The sequence below is a fragment of the Lissotriton vulgaris genome, chromosome 12, assembly GCF_964263255.1.
Source record: "Lissotriton vulgaris chromosome 12, aLisVul1.2, whole genome shotgun sequence".
NCBI lineage: Eukaryota > Metazoa > Chordata > Amphibia > Caudata > Salamandridae > Lissotriton > Lissotriton vulgaris.
The window spans coordinates 741,065,079-741,080,714 of record NC_141700.1 but is presented as its reverse complement, the minus strand read 5'-3'; the positions used below and the strand labels follow the sequence as shown (position 1 = coordinate 741,080,714).

Below are 15,636 nucleotides of genomic sequence, written 5' to 3'. Positions count from 1 at the left end.
AAGAAAGACGTTCTCACTGAAAGCCAATACGAAAATTCACACGAGCACGAGATACAGCTCGAGGGTGTATGACGCGTAAAGACAATGGTACCAGGAGCAGGTGTGCGCTCTGAAATGAGAATACATGCTGGCACAAGAAGCAGTTCGAGCGTGTTCAGCGAGATGAAGCAACGTCGTGAGGAAAAATAAAGTCCATTGCGAGTGGGGTACATAAAAATCTTCGCTCTTGTAGAAAGAATAACAAAACAGGACAGGAGAGGAAAAATAAAGAACACACTCTGACTGTAAAAGAAATCTCTGGGCCCTCGTCAATACAGAAAACGATACCTGTGAATCGGTTTCCTGCCTGGAACCGGATTCTTTGAATTTCCTCAGCATCCATGACACCTTATCCCAAGCTTGTCGCCAAATGTGGAAAGTTCATCCAAACAGGGACACTGCAGCTTAGAGAAATGTATTTATTTTGAAGAAGCCTAATGCGGTCCAGAGGGTCCAAGGGACAGGCACCAACAGCTCCACAATACAAAATATCACATTCTCAAATAATGACATAGGGCTATATGCATGAACCCATTTTTTTATAGACACAGAATGGGTAAAACCCTTTGATGCATCTGTCCCATAGTGAGAGTTCTAAAAGAACAGAGATAAATAAACATTCTACAACTTAAAGATACACAGCAAATGAGAGAGATAAAGTGGGGACACTACAGTATTTTGGGGGCTTGTGGGGCCAGGGTGCCTTGCTTGTCCTTTTTCTGTGGTAGGTTTCCTCCTTGATACCTGTGGTGGCGTCTCCTTTCCAGGGTCTTGGTTCTTCCAGGCCTTGGCTCTGTCTCTTTTGGCCTATCCCTGGCTTTGCCGGGGTGTCTAGCCACTTTGGATCTTCAAAGATTGGCGGTCTCTGGTGCTTTCTTGGCAGGTGCTCCTCCTTTGTTGTAGGTTCTGGTGTATTCCCAGTGTTTGTTGTCTGCCCTCTGGGTGGCTGCGCTGGAGTGGCTTTGTTGTTGTTCATTCTCTTGGGTTGTCTCCTTCTTGTTCTGGGTGGTGCAGCCTTTTTGTTTGGTTGGGTGTTGCGGTCCGTGTGCTCCTCCCTGTCTTTTCCTCTGGTTGTCCCGTTTGCTTCACTCGGGATGCTGCTTTAGGTATGGGAGGCTGGGTGTTCTTTGGGGGCTTAGAAGGCTGGTTTCCTGGCTTTGGTATGCTTCACAAGTAATGTATGGGATGAGAACTGGGGGACCTGGGTATAATGCACTGTTATTTCCCGGTAATCTTCATTACACTTGGTCCCTTTGTCCTCATCCCATCCGTTATGCCCCTCTGTCCCTCCCCGATGGGTGGCCTTCCTGTTGGTGGATTGGTAGTTCAGGTGGAAAGCTGGGTAAGAACTGGATATGTACTCCCAGTAGGAGGAGCTGGCTTTACGGTCCCAGCATTCCTTTGTTCTTTTTTCTGTCAAGGAGATGGTTATCTATACAAGTAATGGATTGGACGAGGACACAGGACCAGGAGTAATAAAGATTATCAGTAAGTAATAGGGCTTTATCCTTCAGGATTTCAGTGCTTGAAAAATGTGCTCTGTAGTCAGGGGTCAGCAAACAAGTGCATTTATAGTAGAAAATGTATGTATACTAATAATTCCTATCGTGTTAGACCTAAATGATCTCTAATATATGGCCTATGAGCCTTTTCTCTATTTTATGCCCTCTGCTTTTTTAAATATTGCTGTACATGATGTTATAATGCTATGTTTACTTTCATGATTAGCCTGCCTTTTTATGATAGTGGTACATTTGTTTCATTTATATACTGGATATGTATAGTATATTTATTAGTGGAATATATTAATGCGTACTGAAAACTATAAAAGACAAAGGTACTAATCTTGGTAATTGCACTTATATCACACAAACATGTCATGAGAGCCCGGGCACCTTTTCTCACCCTTTTTTTACCATGTGAGAAACTCTACATCTCTTCAAGACAAAGCCCTGTGTGATACACAGGCCGTGTAAGCGTGGGTGGTTCTCAACCTTGGTGCAGGTGTAGAAGACCTATAATATACTTCTCTGATTTTAGCATTGAGGAGCTAGGACATGTAGGAAGCGCAAGTAAACATCTGTAAAGTTTATCTTTCATAGTATATTAATGTTTTTTTTTTCTGTTTGCTAATACCAACATAATTGTAAATCTTTTTAAACAAATTTTGTTCAATGCTGCTGTACAAAAAGTTCTATACTATTCAAACCTATGTCCCGTGTGTGTGTGGTCGCCTGGGGACCTCATAACAAATCTGATGATTTTTTTGACAGGACTGATTGTGTGTCCCTAAATGGACTCTTCTTCTGGTGTAGGCAGATGGAGGATGTTGTGGGACTGGAAGGTGTATACCTTCTTATACTCGAAATCAAGAAGATCTACTATGAGGCGGAAAAAATAATCTTGGCATGTTCTGCAAAACTTTTCAGTCAATACCCAAATTGTGCACAAACTGTCCATGTGGCCACTGTTGTCAAACAATTCAACCAATCTTCACTACACTCAGATTTGTCGTAGAGCCCAGGAAATGTAATGGAGACTTAAGTATTTTTTTACCTGGCTTTAGAGCATGTTAGTACATTTTTGAGTGGTAGGAGTAGTAGAAAATATGAAGGTACTCCCAGGTACATCTAACAATGTTAACTAGTAATGCTGCACTCCTGATTATAGGCATGGCCATGAGCCCAATGACATTATTTGTTCCTAGTAAAGTAAGGACTGCTCCGTGCACCCCAGGAAGGAAAAATGCAGCTAATTACATTTAAAATATTAACTTTTTAGTCAAATGAACTAGTCATTGGATATTTATTCGTACTGCAGATTCTAGTAGTAACCTAGAAAGAGATTTTTTTATTACAGAAAGGTAGAACTCATGCAACAACATTGTTTTTTTGCTACAAAAAGTAATTTAGTCTGTTAGCATGGATGCTTCAACGAAATATCCTTCTTGGCTGAAACCTATTGCTTTTAATCACTTGTGCAGAGAATTAAAGCTGTGTCCCTTTTACTTTCTCTTTGCACACCTACCTTTCATTCAATCAAATGTTACAAAAACTATAAGCATTGCTTAGATTCGGGGCAGCTGGGCATGTTCCTGGAGCATCTGGTTGATGTCAATTTTTGGGTCATGAAAGAAGAGTGCACAAAGCTGTTGATCCACTTACCAGTTTGGTTGGAGATCTCACCCAGAGGGCACTGGACACACATGAAGCAGCAGAGAGGCTCTCCTTCTATCTCAGCTTTCCTAAACCCAGGAGAGCAGCTCTTAGTGCACACCGAGGACGGAATCTGCAATGTATGAATAAACACAATCCTACAAGAGAGTACTAAGAAGAAATATTGGGCAAATGTAAACAATCTATCATGAAATCCTGATTGATGCAGATTGTCAGACTCCCAAGTCCTTCATTCTATCCTTTGCATGCTAAATGCATGCAGAATTTGAAGGAAAAGCACATTTTTCCAATGCACAAATTACAAAGCATTGTGGCGTACCTTAACTGAGCTGCATGTGAGCATTTACATTGAACTAGTTGAGTGAGAGCATGTACAAAATCTGTGCTTACGCTTTCATCGAGGATGTGATGGGAACATGCATAGAATCATCCCTGACACTCAAATGGATGTGCCTCAATGGGAGCCTATTCTGGGCTTTTCTACAGCAGCAGCTGTTGGAACGTGGCATTAGGGAAGACACAGTGGCTCAGATTTATGAAGGCTTTGTGTCGATTATGCCTTACTTTCATAATGCAGACCCTAAACAAACCCAAATGGGATTTACAATCCAATGCAAATCAAGATTTGTGTTGGATTGCAGCCCAAAGAGAGGCAATGCATCACAAGAGACTGCCTTGCATTACTTGGTGTTTAGGGGGCATTCTATGGGTTGCGCTAAGCGTTCTGATGCAACCACGCATGGGGTTTGTCACAAATGGCAACCTACAAAAAATGGTAGACTGAGATTTGCATGAAATCCTGTGTCTGCCTGAGGCAGGTATAACAGGGAATTTTTATTTAATTTCTCCTCGTTTTTGGCATGCATTCTGCATTGTACAGCACACAGACCAGAGGAAAATGCTTTAAAGCGTAGTTTTTGTGTACATAACCCCTTTGCTGCACAGAAACTATGCTGACCACAATGCATTCACCCTTGCACTCTGGCACAAGGGTGCCAGCATTGGCACATTAATGCCAAACATGCCGCAGCACAGGGAGCGAGAAGAATTACTTCACTTCTAATAGTTATGGGGCAGTTCGTCAGTCTCCCATGCATGCCCTTAGCACAGCAACTTTACTTGGGGCACTGCGATGCATGAGCTCCTAGTAAATCTGCCCATTGCATGTAATACTCAAACATTATCTTCTGTTCTCGCCAACCTCCTTCTCCAAAGCACATGCAGCTGCTGCTTAAGCCTTTTAATGCTCGTTGTAAAGTAGTTAGTACTTGAGATGTGGTGGAGGAACCGTGTGCAAATTTGTCATTGGTTCCAATGAATACATCATGCATGCCTGGTACTCTAATATGTGCTATGGGCCACTCTGCACAATACTTGCTCTGCTCGCCCCCCTCCTACAATGCTAGGCTTTCGTTATGAGTGGCCTGGTTAAGTGTGGCAATTCCTGTTACTGCACATGTATCACAATTAAGGCCCAGACTTATCATTATTTGAAGTAGCAAGACAATTTACTGTGCTACGCGGCATCAAATGGAGAGAGCAGCAATGCAAAGCATATATCAGCATGTAGCACATTCCTTTTCCCTCACTGCACTGGCACTTTATGTGCTGCCTAGCGACAACACAGGCACTGTTCCACCATGGTTGGGTTCCTGCAGTGCAGGCAGGATTGTTTTAAGCAAGAAGGGGGCCCTTCCTACAAAAACACGCTCCTTGGATGCTCTCTCCTCTCCTTACAGAATGAACATGATATTTCTTGTCGTTGCTCCTCTATCGGAAGGCATATCATTTTGGTTTACCAGTCTTGTAAATCTAGGAATGCTCATAAAAACATGGGTGGATACATGTGAACACCCAGGCTCCACCCATGTGACTGCTTCCAAGCGTAGAGTAACTAAAGGCAACGACTTGCGCGCCCTTGTATTACTCCAGATTTGCCAAGCAACTCAGGGTCATGCAAGGTGGCCTTGAACGGCTTAGTACATCTATCTTAAGGATTGCGTTGCTCATGTTACACCCAGCGTGGCACAAGGAAAACATGATCCCTTGATAAATCTGGGTCTGTGTGTTTTGTGGTAAAACTGGCTGAACTTATTGGGTAAAATTACCATTATTTATCAGAACATGCAGAGTTTTGAGTGATTAGCACCAAAATCCATGCTATTTACCAAAAACTCATAAATGGGTGGTATTGATCGCACCCAATAAATTCCAACTGAGCAGAGTCCGATTTTATCAGGTGCACAAAAACTGGTACCGGGCTACTCCTACTACTGAGGGCCTTAAGGCTCAATTTTTGGACGTAAAACGTGCTTTTGTTCCATGACTATTCGCACCTGGCAGTTTCGCACACTGCATATCAGAGGTGAATGACTAGCCAGATGAGAATCAGAGCTGATAAACATACATTGATAAGCTTAAAATATTTTATAAGTGGATACAATGTTAGGCAGTCAAATGCACTTTTTAAAAACGTTTGCTCACACAAACCTAGACCATGTGAATTAATGCTTGTATGTGAATATTTTTAGAACGTTGTCATTGTTGACATTTCGTAGGAATATTCTTTAAAGTTTTGAGGAATTGGAAAAGTATGTACATCCACTTACAAAGTAGTCTTCTAGATGTATTATTTGTTTTACAATGATGCCCAAATTTACATAATTATTTCACTCTTTTTGAGGTACACAAATACTTTGAATTTTCTTTCTTAATAAATATTCAAATAGTAATACGAGTAATAACATAAATAACAAGAATAAGAATTGTTTTGTTATTGCTACTACTGCTACTGCCATAACTACTCCTACTACCAAGAGTATAATTAATAAGGTAACTGCTGAGTGATCTGATAAATGCACTCCAACATGTAAAATCTGTTTCGCTCTATCTATCAGATTTGAGTCTGATATATAATGCGAAACAGATTTTACATGTTGGTGTGCATTTATCAGATCACTCAGCAGTTACTTTGGTGGTAAAGACAGGGGCCTGCGATTTGGGTTCAGTCTGGAGGTTGGACCGTACAGTGTTGTACGATTGTGAGGTGATAGAGAGTCTAAGGCAGGAAGTGGATGGATTTGTAGAACAAAATGTGGGGTCAGCAAAAATTGATATTGTCTGGGAGGCATGCAAAGCTTTTCTTCGGGGGAGGTTGGGTGCTCTGAGTGCAAGCCAAAGAAGAGCGTACTGTAACAGAGTAGAGCTCTTGGAAAAGGAAGTCTGTCAAAAGGAGGAAGAGATAGTAGAAGCAGGTAGCACCGAGGTTAAGGAAAAGACTGTTCAAGACCTGGATGAACTGAAAGGAGAAATGGTTACGGTGGTTACTAATAGGGTTAAGGAAAAATATGAGGCCAGCCAATTGGCGCATTTTTAATATGGTGAAGGCACAAGTAAATTATTAGCATGGAAAGCAAGGAGAGACAGGGTTCGAAACATGATCAAAGAAGTGAAAGATGGCGAGCCAGGAGGATTTGTTACGGACACGAAAGATATTGCTGATGCCTTTCACAGGCATTTTGAAGAGGTGTACAGGGAGGATCTTGTTCCAGATAAACAAGAAATAGACAAGTGGGTGAAGGTTCTGAATCCACTGACAGAAGAGCTTCAGGAAATATTAAACCAAGAGATAATGCAGGGAGAAGTTGAGGAGGTTATCAAGAAGGTTAAGAGAGGGAAGGCACCGGTATACAAGGTTTTGGTTGGGAGTGTGGCACCCTTATTAACGAAACTCTTTAATGACGTCTTTTTGGGAAATGCGGCCCTCCCTGCATCATGGAATGAGGCAAATATTATAGTTATTCCCAAACCTGGGAAATCACCGAAATACATGTACTCGTATAGGCCGATTTCGCTTTTAAATAGCGATTACAAGCTTTTTGCGAAGATCATGGCAGTTAGGCAGGGCAGAGTCGTCCCACATCTTATACACGAAGATCAGAAGGGGTTTATTAAAGGCAGGTATTTAAAGGAGTTAACTTTTTCCCTTATATGCAGTATAGATGTGGCTGTTACACACAATCTCCCCTTGGCGGTAGTTGCTTTGGAAGCCGCCAAGGCGTTTAATCGTGTCAATTGGGTGTATTTGAAGGCCCAAATAACACATTTACAGATGGGGGCTAATTTTGGCACGGTCTTGGCACGGCTATATCAGTCACCTACCTCGAGGGTATTAGTAAACGAGACATTAACCCCGCCAATAAAAGTAATGAGGGGTACAAGGCAGGTATGTCCCTTATCTCCTCTCTTGTTTGATCTCTATATAGAACCATTAGCTTGTAGAATTAGAGAGGCAGATTTGATTCCCCCTTTTAAGTTTCAGGGATGGGCCAGAAAGATCGGGTTAAAGGCAGACGATATAGTTATTTTAACCCCTAAACTCCATCAATCGCTGGGCTGCATAGATACCATAACGAAGAAATTCGGGGAGGTCTCTGGATATCGAATAAATACTGACAAAACCGAGGTCATGTCTTGGAATTTAAAAACAGATGATATAGCATTGCAAAACAGAGATAAGATACTTAGTGGTGCCAATAACACAAGATATAAAGGAACTCACCAAAGTTAACTTTGCTAAAGTCAGGAAGGAAATCTCTCTGGCTATGAGAGGTTGGACACATCTGCCGCTAACATTATATGGCTGAGTCAATTTGGTGAAAATGATGGTTTTACCCAAGATAACTTTTCTATTTCACCCCTTGCCTCTTATGTTCGAGAAGGATGGGCTCACAAAGCTGCAAAGTGAGATTGGGTCATTTATCTGGGCATCTAAGGGATCGCGCCTATCTTGGAAAAAGATCAGGAGAAAACTTTTGAAAGGAGGCCTGGCAGCTCCAGACCTCCAGATTTATTCTTGGGCTTTTTTGTTGAAGAACTGCAGAATGCTTCTGGGCACTCCAGGGAGTTCAGTCATTGGTAAATTACTGTCAACACTGCTTAGAACGGAGAAGATCAAGCAGAATGGATTTATGTACAAATTTGCTGACCCAAAATACTTTAAAAAAATAAGATTAAAGATGCTGAAATATCTAGCGTTGGTCTGGTATAGAATTAGGAGGGCAACAAAAACACCATATTTTAGCGCAATGGCACCGATTTGGGATACACCAGGAGCTCCGAGCTGGTCCGAGGACGCGTTGGCAAGGTCACTAAAACTAGAGGGACCTCAGAGATGGGGGGATTTGGTTATAGAAGTTAGCTTATCACCGTGGAGATATTGTGAACTCAAGTGGGGACACAATTTTTCTAAGTTTAAATATCTCCAGATACAAAGCTGGGCCGCCGGGAAAGAAAATTTAATTGGGCAATATAATGTTTTTGAAGAGAAGCTGGCTTTGGAGACCCCGATTAAAAAAGAAGTGGCGATGTGGTACTGGTCAATAGTGGAAATGGAGGACGGACCTTTTACATTGCCGGAGACCCTGTGGGGAGAGTGCTTGCCGAGGATCGCGACAGAGGACCAATGGCAGGTAACTATGTTGATTCTTTACAAGGTGGTTAAACCGGCGAATTTAAGGAGAAACCACTTGTTCACTCTCCACAGGGCGTATTGGTCTCCCAAAAAACTGGCAAAATTCAAAACTGGCGGAAAAGTGAGGTGTTCCAAATGCAGCAGCCCGAACGAAGATGACCTGCACCTGTTCGTCACATGCCAGGCGATAGAGGACTTCTGGAAAGCAGTGAGTAAATGATTGTCAACCGTACTGGGCCAACATCTTGAGGTAAGCCCCGAACTTGTTATGACAGGAAGAACTGATTTACAAGGTAAGGGCTTCAACGACAAAGCAAAACTAGTGTTTTACGCTATATTGGTGGCCCGGAGGGAAATTTGCAGGATGTGGGTATCTGCAGACCCTCCGTCAGACTTGAAATGGTTAAGAGCTATGAGAGCTATAGCAAAGCTAGATATGGCCGGTCGGAATAGGAAGAGATACAGATTTTGGACTCCATTCTTACAATGCTATGGGTGATGGTGAGGGGGGCAAAAGTAAAGGTGCAAATAAGTCCTATGATTAAGCCTCTCCAAAATCTCGGCGGAAACTTGCTTCAAGGAGGAATGGTGAGGGTGACGCACCTCCTTCTAATAGCAATATTTCTACCAGATGAGATGAAATTGCCCTAGGGTGGAATCGAGACAGAAAGGGGTGAGGAGAGGCGAATGAGGACAAAAAAGAAAAAAAAAAAAGAGTATGATTGATAATAATTAAGATAATGAAGATAACACATGTATTCTGATACTAACATTGATTATAACATATATATAATGAATAATACTAACAAGAAAATTGTAACACTACCAACTCCAATGTTAAACATCTAAATTACCTACTAAAAACATTTTTAACTTGTCTATCATTGATGAGACACTGAACTCAATGGGCGTGGGAATGAACAGTGGACATTCCCACTGAAGCACTTGATTAAAAAAGGTGGCAGTTTGCCAACATTTGTTAAAACTACAGTGCCAATCGACTATTAAGGTATTATTCAAAATACACGGCCTCTACTTATATAATTTGCAATGTCTTATTTACTTCAGTTTGGGCCTGGATGATGGGATACTCCATCACAAACGTGACGGATATCCTGTCCGCAATATTATAAATGCATTATATCCTATGTTTGTGATGGAGTAACCCGTCCACTGAACTCTAAATCAGGTCCTTAATGTCCAGCAGAAATCAAATTGCATAGAAAATTGCTCCCACTGCTTGGCAGTCACCTGTGCATTGCCTGCTTCCATTCACAAATGATGCATTGATGTAATTCTGCTTCTTGACCCTGCAGCTGACAGACCACATCAATACTATGGGGCAGATTCCGATCTCGGTCGGAAGGGCTCAGAATCGGGCTCGGGATTAGCGGGTTGGATTCGTAGGTTGAATTTCCGTCCAGGTCGTACACGGGTCCGGACGACGAAGTACGATGCGAACAAGCGTGAAATCTCCGGCCAAATCGTTTCCAAGTCTGAACCGCTCCGTACGTCTTGGCCGCAAGCTAACCGCGGCGTGCAATGGAGGCGAATTTGGATCAAGCCAGTACGATGCGTGATTCAGGCAGCCGGATCGAGTCGGAGCTTCCGGCTCACAATAGCTCCCGGAGCTGGACTTTGAGGGCCCACATCGGACCCCTTGTTACCCGCAACCTTACGGCTCAGACACAGGGGTAGACCCATGGGTCTACCCAACACAGGCATGTACGGTGCAGATGGCACTGATGCGTACACACTGTAGGGGGGGTGCACTTGTCCGGAACGCACCAATTCAGTCAATGGGAGCCTATGTACGTGTTGTACGACCGGCTTCAATGGGAGTCCGACCGAAATGAGTCCAACCGCATACGGCCGCATCGTACTCGCCCGGTTGGACTGCAGGAGTCTGGATCAGTCAGAAAACACCCCGGATCCGGCTCGGTCGGAGTGATTTCCGACCCTGATCGGAATCGGCCCCTATGTGGAGGATTTCTTGTTTGATCTAGTATAAGTGCACTTTAGCCTTTGGCACTTGTAATAGAACAGAATGGATATGTGTCATGGTTTGACGGAATATTCCCTCAACCAAACTCTAAATAAAGACCTAAATTAAATTACCAAATTGCAGCCTCTTCCTGTGTATGACTCTTACCTGAGTGACCCCTGATGCCCACAAGATAGCACTGGAATTGATGCTGAGAGTCTGTCCCTCAGAAGCACTGGAGTCATATTGGCCTACTCTCACATGCCTGAGAGTGCCATCTGCATTTTGTTGAAAATTGATGATGTCATATTGAGCAGGAACTTCCCCAAACTGGTTGAAGGACACCTCAGAACCACCTTTGTTCTTAAAGTGAACGTTCTTCACAAAGTGAAGGAGCTGTAGAGAATGAAGCACAGGATATTTGATGAAACGCTTGCAGTAGCCATTCAATCTATTGTTTCCTCACCTATTCTTTTTTACACTTTAGTACTTTAGGCATGCAAAAATTGACAGAACTACCTACAGTGCACATGATTTAACTGCCCACAGACAGATTTAGGTTGTTTGAGTAGTGTAATGTACAGCTGTGCCACATTCCACACTAGGCACTTTAACGTACTTCTACTATTCTAATGCAACTCTAGGGACAGGTCTATCAACAGATGTCAAAGCTCCACTACAATAGCTGATGTTAGTCTACTTCCCCTCCCTCTAATCATTTGGGAAGGTTTTTAGGGGCCATTTGTGATCATGAACCTTACATGTCTGCTTGGATAAAACTGGTGTGTATTGGGAATAAAATGAGGTTTCAACTATTTGGAATAGGAAGGAATGTCATCTGTTGCTTTGTCGCAAATCAAAACATTGTCTAGTTTATTTTCGATTGATTTTGATGAGAAGAAAGTAATTGCTGATGTGACCTGTGTAAGGGAGTATAATCGGTTAAGAGTTCAATATGCTCCCCATTTACAACAGAATCTTGTGCATCAACAAGTGATACTGTCTCCAAAGTGGAAAATATCAAAGCAGTCTATCAGAGCTGAACAGAAAGATGAACGAAAAGAAAAACAATTCTAGGGATTGGGCATTTGTGAGGTGTATGACACTCATATAACTATTGCATATTGTGTTTAGATTAACACAATTTAAGGTCTGGGGTGCTCTCAAATTAGAAAGATACACCCCACTCCCTGAATTTTCAGTTCTACTACTATCAATAGTTATACCTTTGGGGCACACATGATTAATATCATCATATACATTTCAATAAATTATATTTTAATAAACACAGAAATATTCTTGTATTGACTTTTGTGTTTATTTTCTTGCCTTTTCTTCTTGCTAAAGAGATGCCTTTAAGCTAACATGCGTTTTGGTGTCTAAGAAAAGTATCACTATGATATCATTGAGCCTAAAAACAATACAATTAACCAAAATTGTAATACATAATCAGTAATTAATTTCAATAATATTCAACTTAGCGTGTATTAAGGTTATCAGCACATGAGATGAAGACCCATACGCAGCAATTTCTCACTTGTGCATACAAATTTCAGCTTCCTAGCATAAAATCACATGTAAATCGTGTTGTGGGGAAACCTAAATTGTGCCTTCCCCATTACTGTACTATTATGTCTCAAACTAATTAACCATCTATTGTGACAATTGTGTATATCACATTAATCAAAGCACCTTCTGTTGCATTCATGCAAACATAATCCTTTTATCCGAGTGTTGTGAATTGCAAGGAGCGCGGCTGGTGTAATAAAAAGTGCTACAGCATCAACTATAATGGTGAATTAAAAGTACCTATGGATTTTGGGTACTGTTGTCTTTCATCCTATATTAGGGGAGAGAATAAAAAATTGACCATTGGAAACCAGTCAATATTTCAGGTCATTATAATAGCATCAACTAGAGATGAATTGGAAGAGTTTTTATTTATATCTAACAAGCATTGTTCTCAGCACATTATTCAAAGCCGGGATAATCAATTAATATGCTAGTAGATGGCACTGTTGTTTTATGATGAGAGCTTCCTCCACAATGAAAATGAACTACTGTGGTGTATGTTTGAGCATTTTTCTTGTATAAGTAAAATTAAGGGAAATTGCTAGCTTAACAGTTCAGGCCAGTGAAATACGCAAGTAAACTTGCCAGAGTATGAACATGTATGAAAGACAATCTCACTCACCTAATATTTTTAGCTAAGGGGTTCATAGAGTATGTTTAAAATCCACAAAATCAATAAAGATAATGACCCCCTGAGTATTTTGACAAATCTTTGGAAGTGTAGTTCCTACGGGGATAAATAAACCAATATCTTCAGGTGTCAGGTAAGAAAGCCTATGCCTCCACCCATTTTTTTAGATTTACTACATTAGCAGTAACTCATCTTATCCGGGAAATCTTCTATTTACCGTCTGGACAGATCGGCTCTAGACTTCATGCTGGTACTGGCCAGGTTTGCCAGATGTTCAGCCCTGTCCAAGCCCAAACACGCTCAAGAATAAGCCCAAATTCAGCCCAACACAGACCAGTGTCAGCTCAAAAAACTGCCCAAAGTCGAACTCTCAAATTTGGCAAAATTAGTCTTCAGTAAACATTTTAACGATGAATCTAAATTCTATTCAATATAAAGATAGTGGGAGGTGGTTAGCTGAGTTTAGTGCCAGCTCTGAAGAAAACGCAGGAATGTGCCACACCATTGTTGATACATCGCTTCCCTGTGTTTTCAGAATGGCGGAGCATGGCAATTAGCAATATTTGCCTAACGCCACGCTTCGCCATTCCCTTGTAAATATGCCCCTTAGTTTGGTGTGTGTAATTAACTGTGGGAAATGAACTTTTTTACTTACGCATTACATTGAAAATACGGAAGTAATGCAATAAGGCAATAATTCTGACTCAGCCACGTGGCGGAGTACCAAGCAGATGCATTGAACACAAAGAGCATATCATACTGAACGATTCAGTGGTGGTCCCATCCACCTAGGAACACCCCAAGCAAAGTTTTGGGCAAAAATACGATGCCAACCAAAGGCCCAGCAAAGCATTATGGGGCAAGAGTGTAGTGAATATTATAGTATTAGCTCTCAGCTGAGCCAGGACATCCTGCCCATTGAGGAATGTTTTGATAGTCCTAGGAGGATGGGACCACCACCGAATTGTTCAGCATGATGTGCTCTTGGTGTTCAGGGCATCTGCTTGGTTCTCTACTTAGGTTAAGGAGGACCCCAAAATCATCACCTCTTATACTGCCTGCTTTATTTTCATTTTCACTTTTGTGAGATAACTATATGCATTTTAGCATGTAAAGATAGAGTTATTTGTTGTTTCATTAAAAGTACTGTTGTTTATATTTTCATTTCCACTTTTGTGAGATGACTATTTCTTTATTTATTTATTTTTATTGTTTTCTATAGCGCGAACATGACCCTGCACAGGGTATCAGAGCGCTTTACAGTAGAATATAAAACATCATTTTTACATATTACTAGCCAGTGGTGAATGAGATATAAGCAATTCCGTAATGGCAGCACCATTAAAAGTTCACAGAAAGATAACCCATCCGAAAGTTCACAGAGTCTTTAGAACTTAACTGAGATAAAAACTAGTATAACATTCCAAACTTAGTACCATGGCTGCTTGTGTGAAAATTCTGCCCACCCTGTATAATGAAATACTTGAAGTACAGTTGTAAGGATTAAGGGAGAAATTTCCTCATATAAAAAGATTTGGCTTCCTTTTTAAATTTTGCGATGGTTGGAATTCTTCTCAAGTTCGGGGGGAGGGCGTTCCAAATTCTCGGTGCAGCCCCTGAGAATGCTCGGTCATACGTTCTTTTCTTACAGAAGCGCACCGGTTTCAATAGTAGTTCCGCATTGCTCCTAGAGGAACGTGACCCTCCCGACAGCGTAAGTTTCTTGGCGAGGTATACCTGAGATTTGTTATGTATTGCTTTGTGGGTGATGCATGCCAGCTTGAACTGGATACATGCTTCAAACGGTAGCCAGTTGAGAGCTTTCAAGTGTGGAGAGATATGGTCAACTTTTCTGGATCCCGCTACGAGTCTTGTGGCTGCATTAAGACATGCTTTCAATGGTGCTGTTGAGATTTTTGGCAGCCCAGCTAGGGTTGTGCAACCGTATTCAATCCTTGAGATGACCATTGCCTGAACTGCTGTTTTGAGGTCTGCTTTGTTTAGGAAAGGTTTTAGTTTTCGTAAGTAGCTTAAGTGGAACCTGGCGTTTTTTGCCATTGTGTTTTTATGTGCAGACATATTAAGGTTTTTGCCCAGAGTTATACCCAGAGATTTAGTTGATTCAACAATCTTTGAAGTGCACTTTAGTGCAGTGATGAGGTTGGACCATTCAGCAATCAATGTTTTGCTTTTTTTTTGAGTAATCAGGAGGAATTCAGTTTTTTTAGGATTTAGTTTTAGGTGGTTCTTGGTTAGCCATAGAAGTGTTCTTGTTAGAGCAAGATTCATTGTCTTTAAATCATCAGTCGACGCCACCTTAATGTACAGCTGAGTGTCATCAGCATACATATGATAAGCAATGTTGGCTTTTTGGAGTATTTCCGTAAGAGGTTCTACGTATAGATTGAAGAGTGATGGAGATAGCGTGGATCCTTGAGGCACTCCTATAGTATTGTCAGTTGCGTTTGAGAGGGTTTGGTTGACCATTACTTTTTGCGATCTATTCTCCAGAAAGGAGCTGAGCCAGGATAGCACTGTACCCTCCAATCCCATCCTGTTCTTCAGTCGATCAAGTATATAGGCATGGTTCACCGTGTCAAAAGCTGACGACAGGTCCAATAAGATTAGGAGGCATGTTTCATTCTGGTCCAGGGCCAGTAAAGCGTCATCTACTATGTGCAGAATCGCAGTTTCTGTACTGTGATTTGGGCGGAACCCGGATTGGCAGTCGTTTAGGAGCTTGAATTCCGAGATGTGTAGG

The 15,636-nt window shown here is 41.7% G+C and overlaps 1 protein-coding gene across 1 annotated transcript in view; it reads right to left on the bottom strand.

Moving 5' to 3' along the window:
- Window positions 1-15,636, bottom strand: part of LOC147678514 (extracellular calcium-sensing receptor-like) — a 62,279-nt gene that overhangs the window by 8,032 nt on the left and 38,611 nt on the right. Inside the window, exons 4-5 of the mRNA XM_086945661.1 lie at window positions 10,841-11,068; window positions 3,204-3,327 (exon numbers count right to left, since the gene is read on the bottom strand). Coding sequence (XP_086801787.1) covers window positions 3,204-3,327; window positions 10,841-11,068 — 352 coding nt within the window. The remainder of the gene's footprint in view (window positions 1-3,203; window positions 3,328-10,840; window positions 11,069-15,636) is intronic.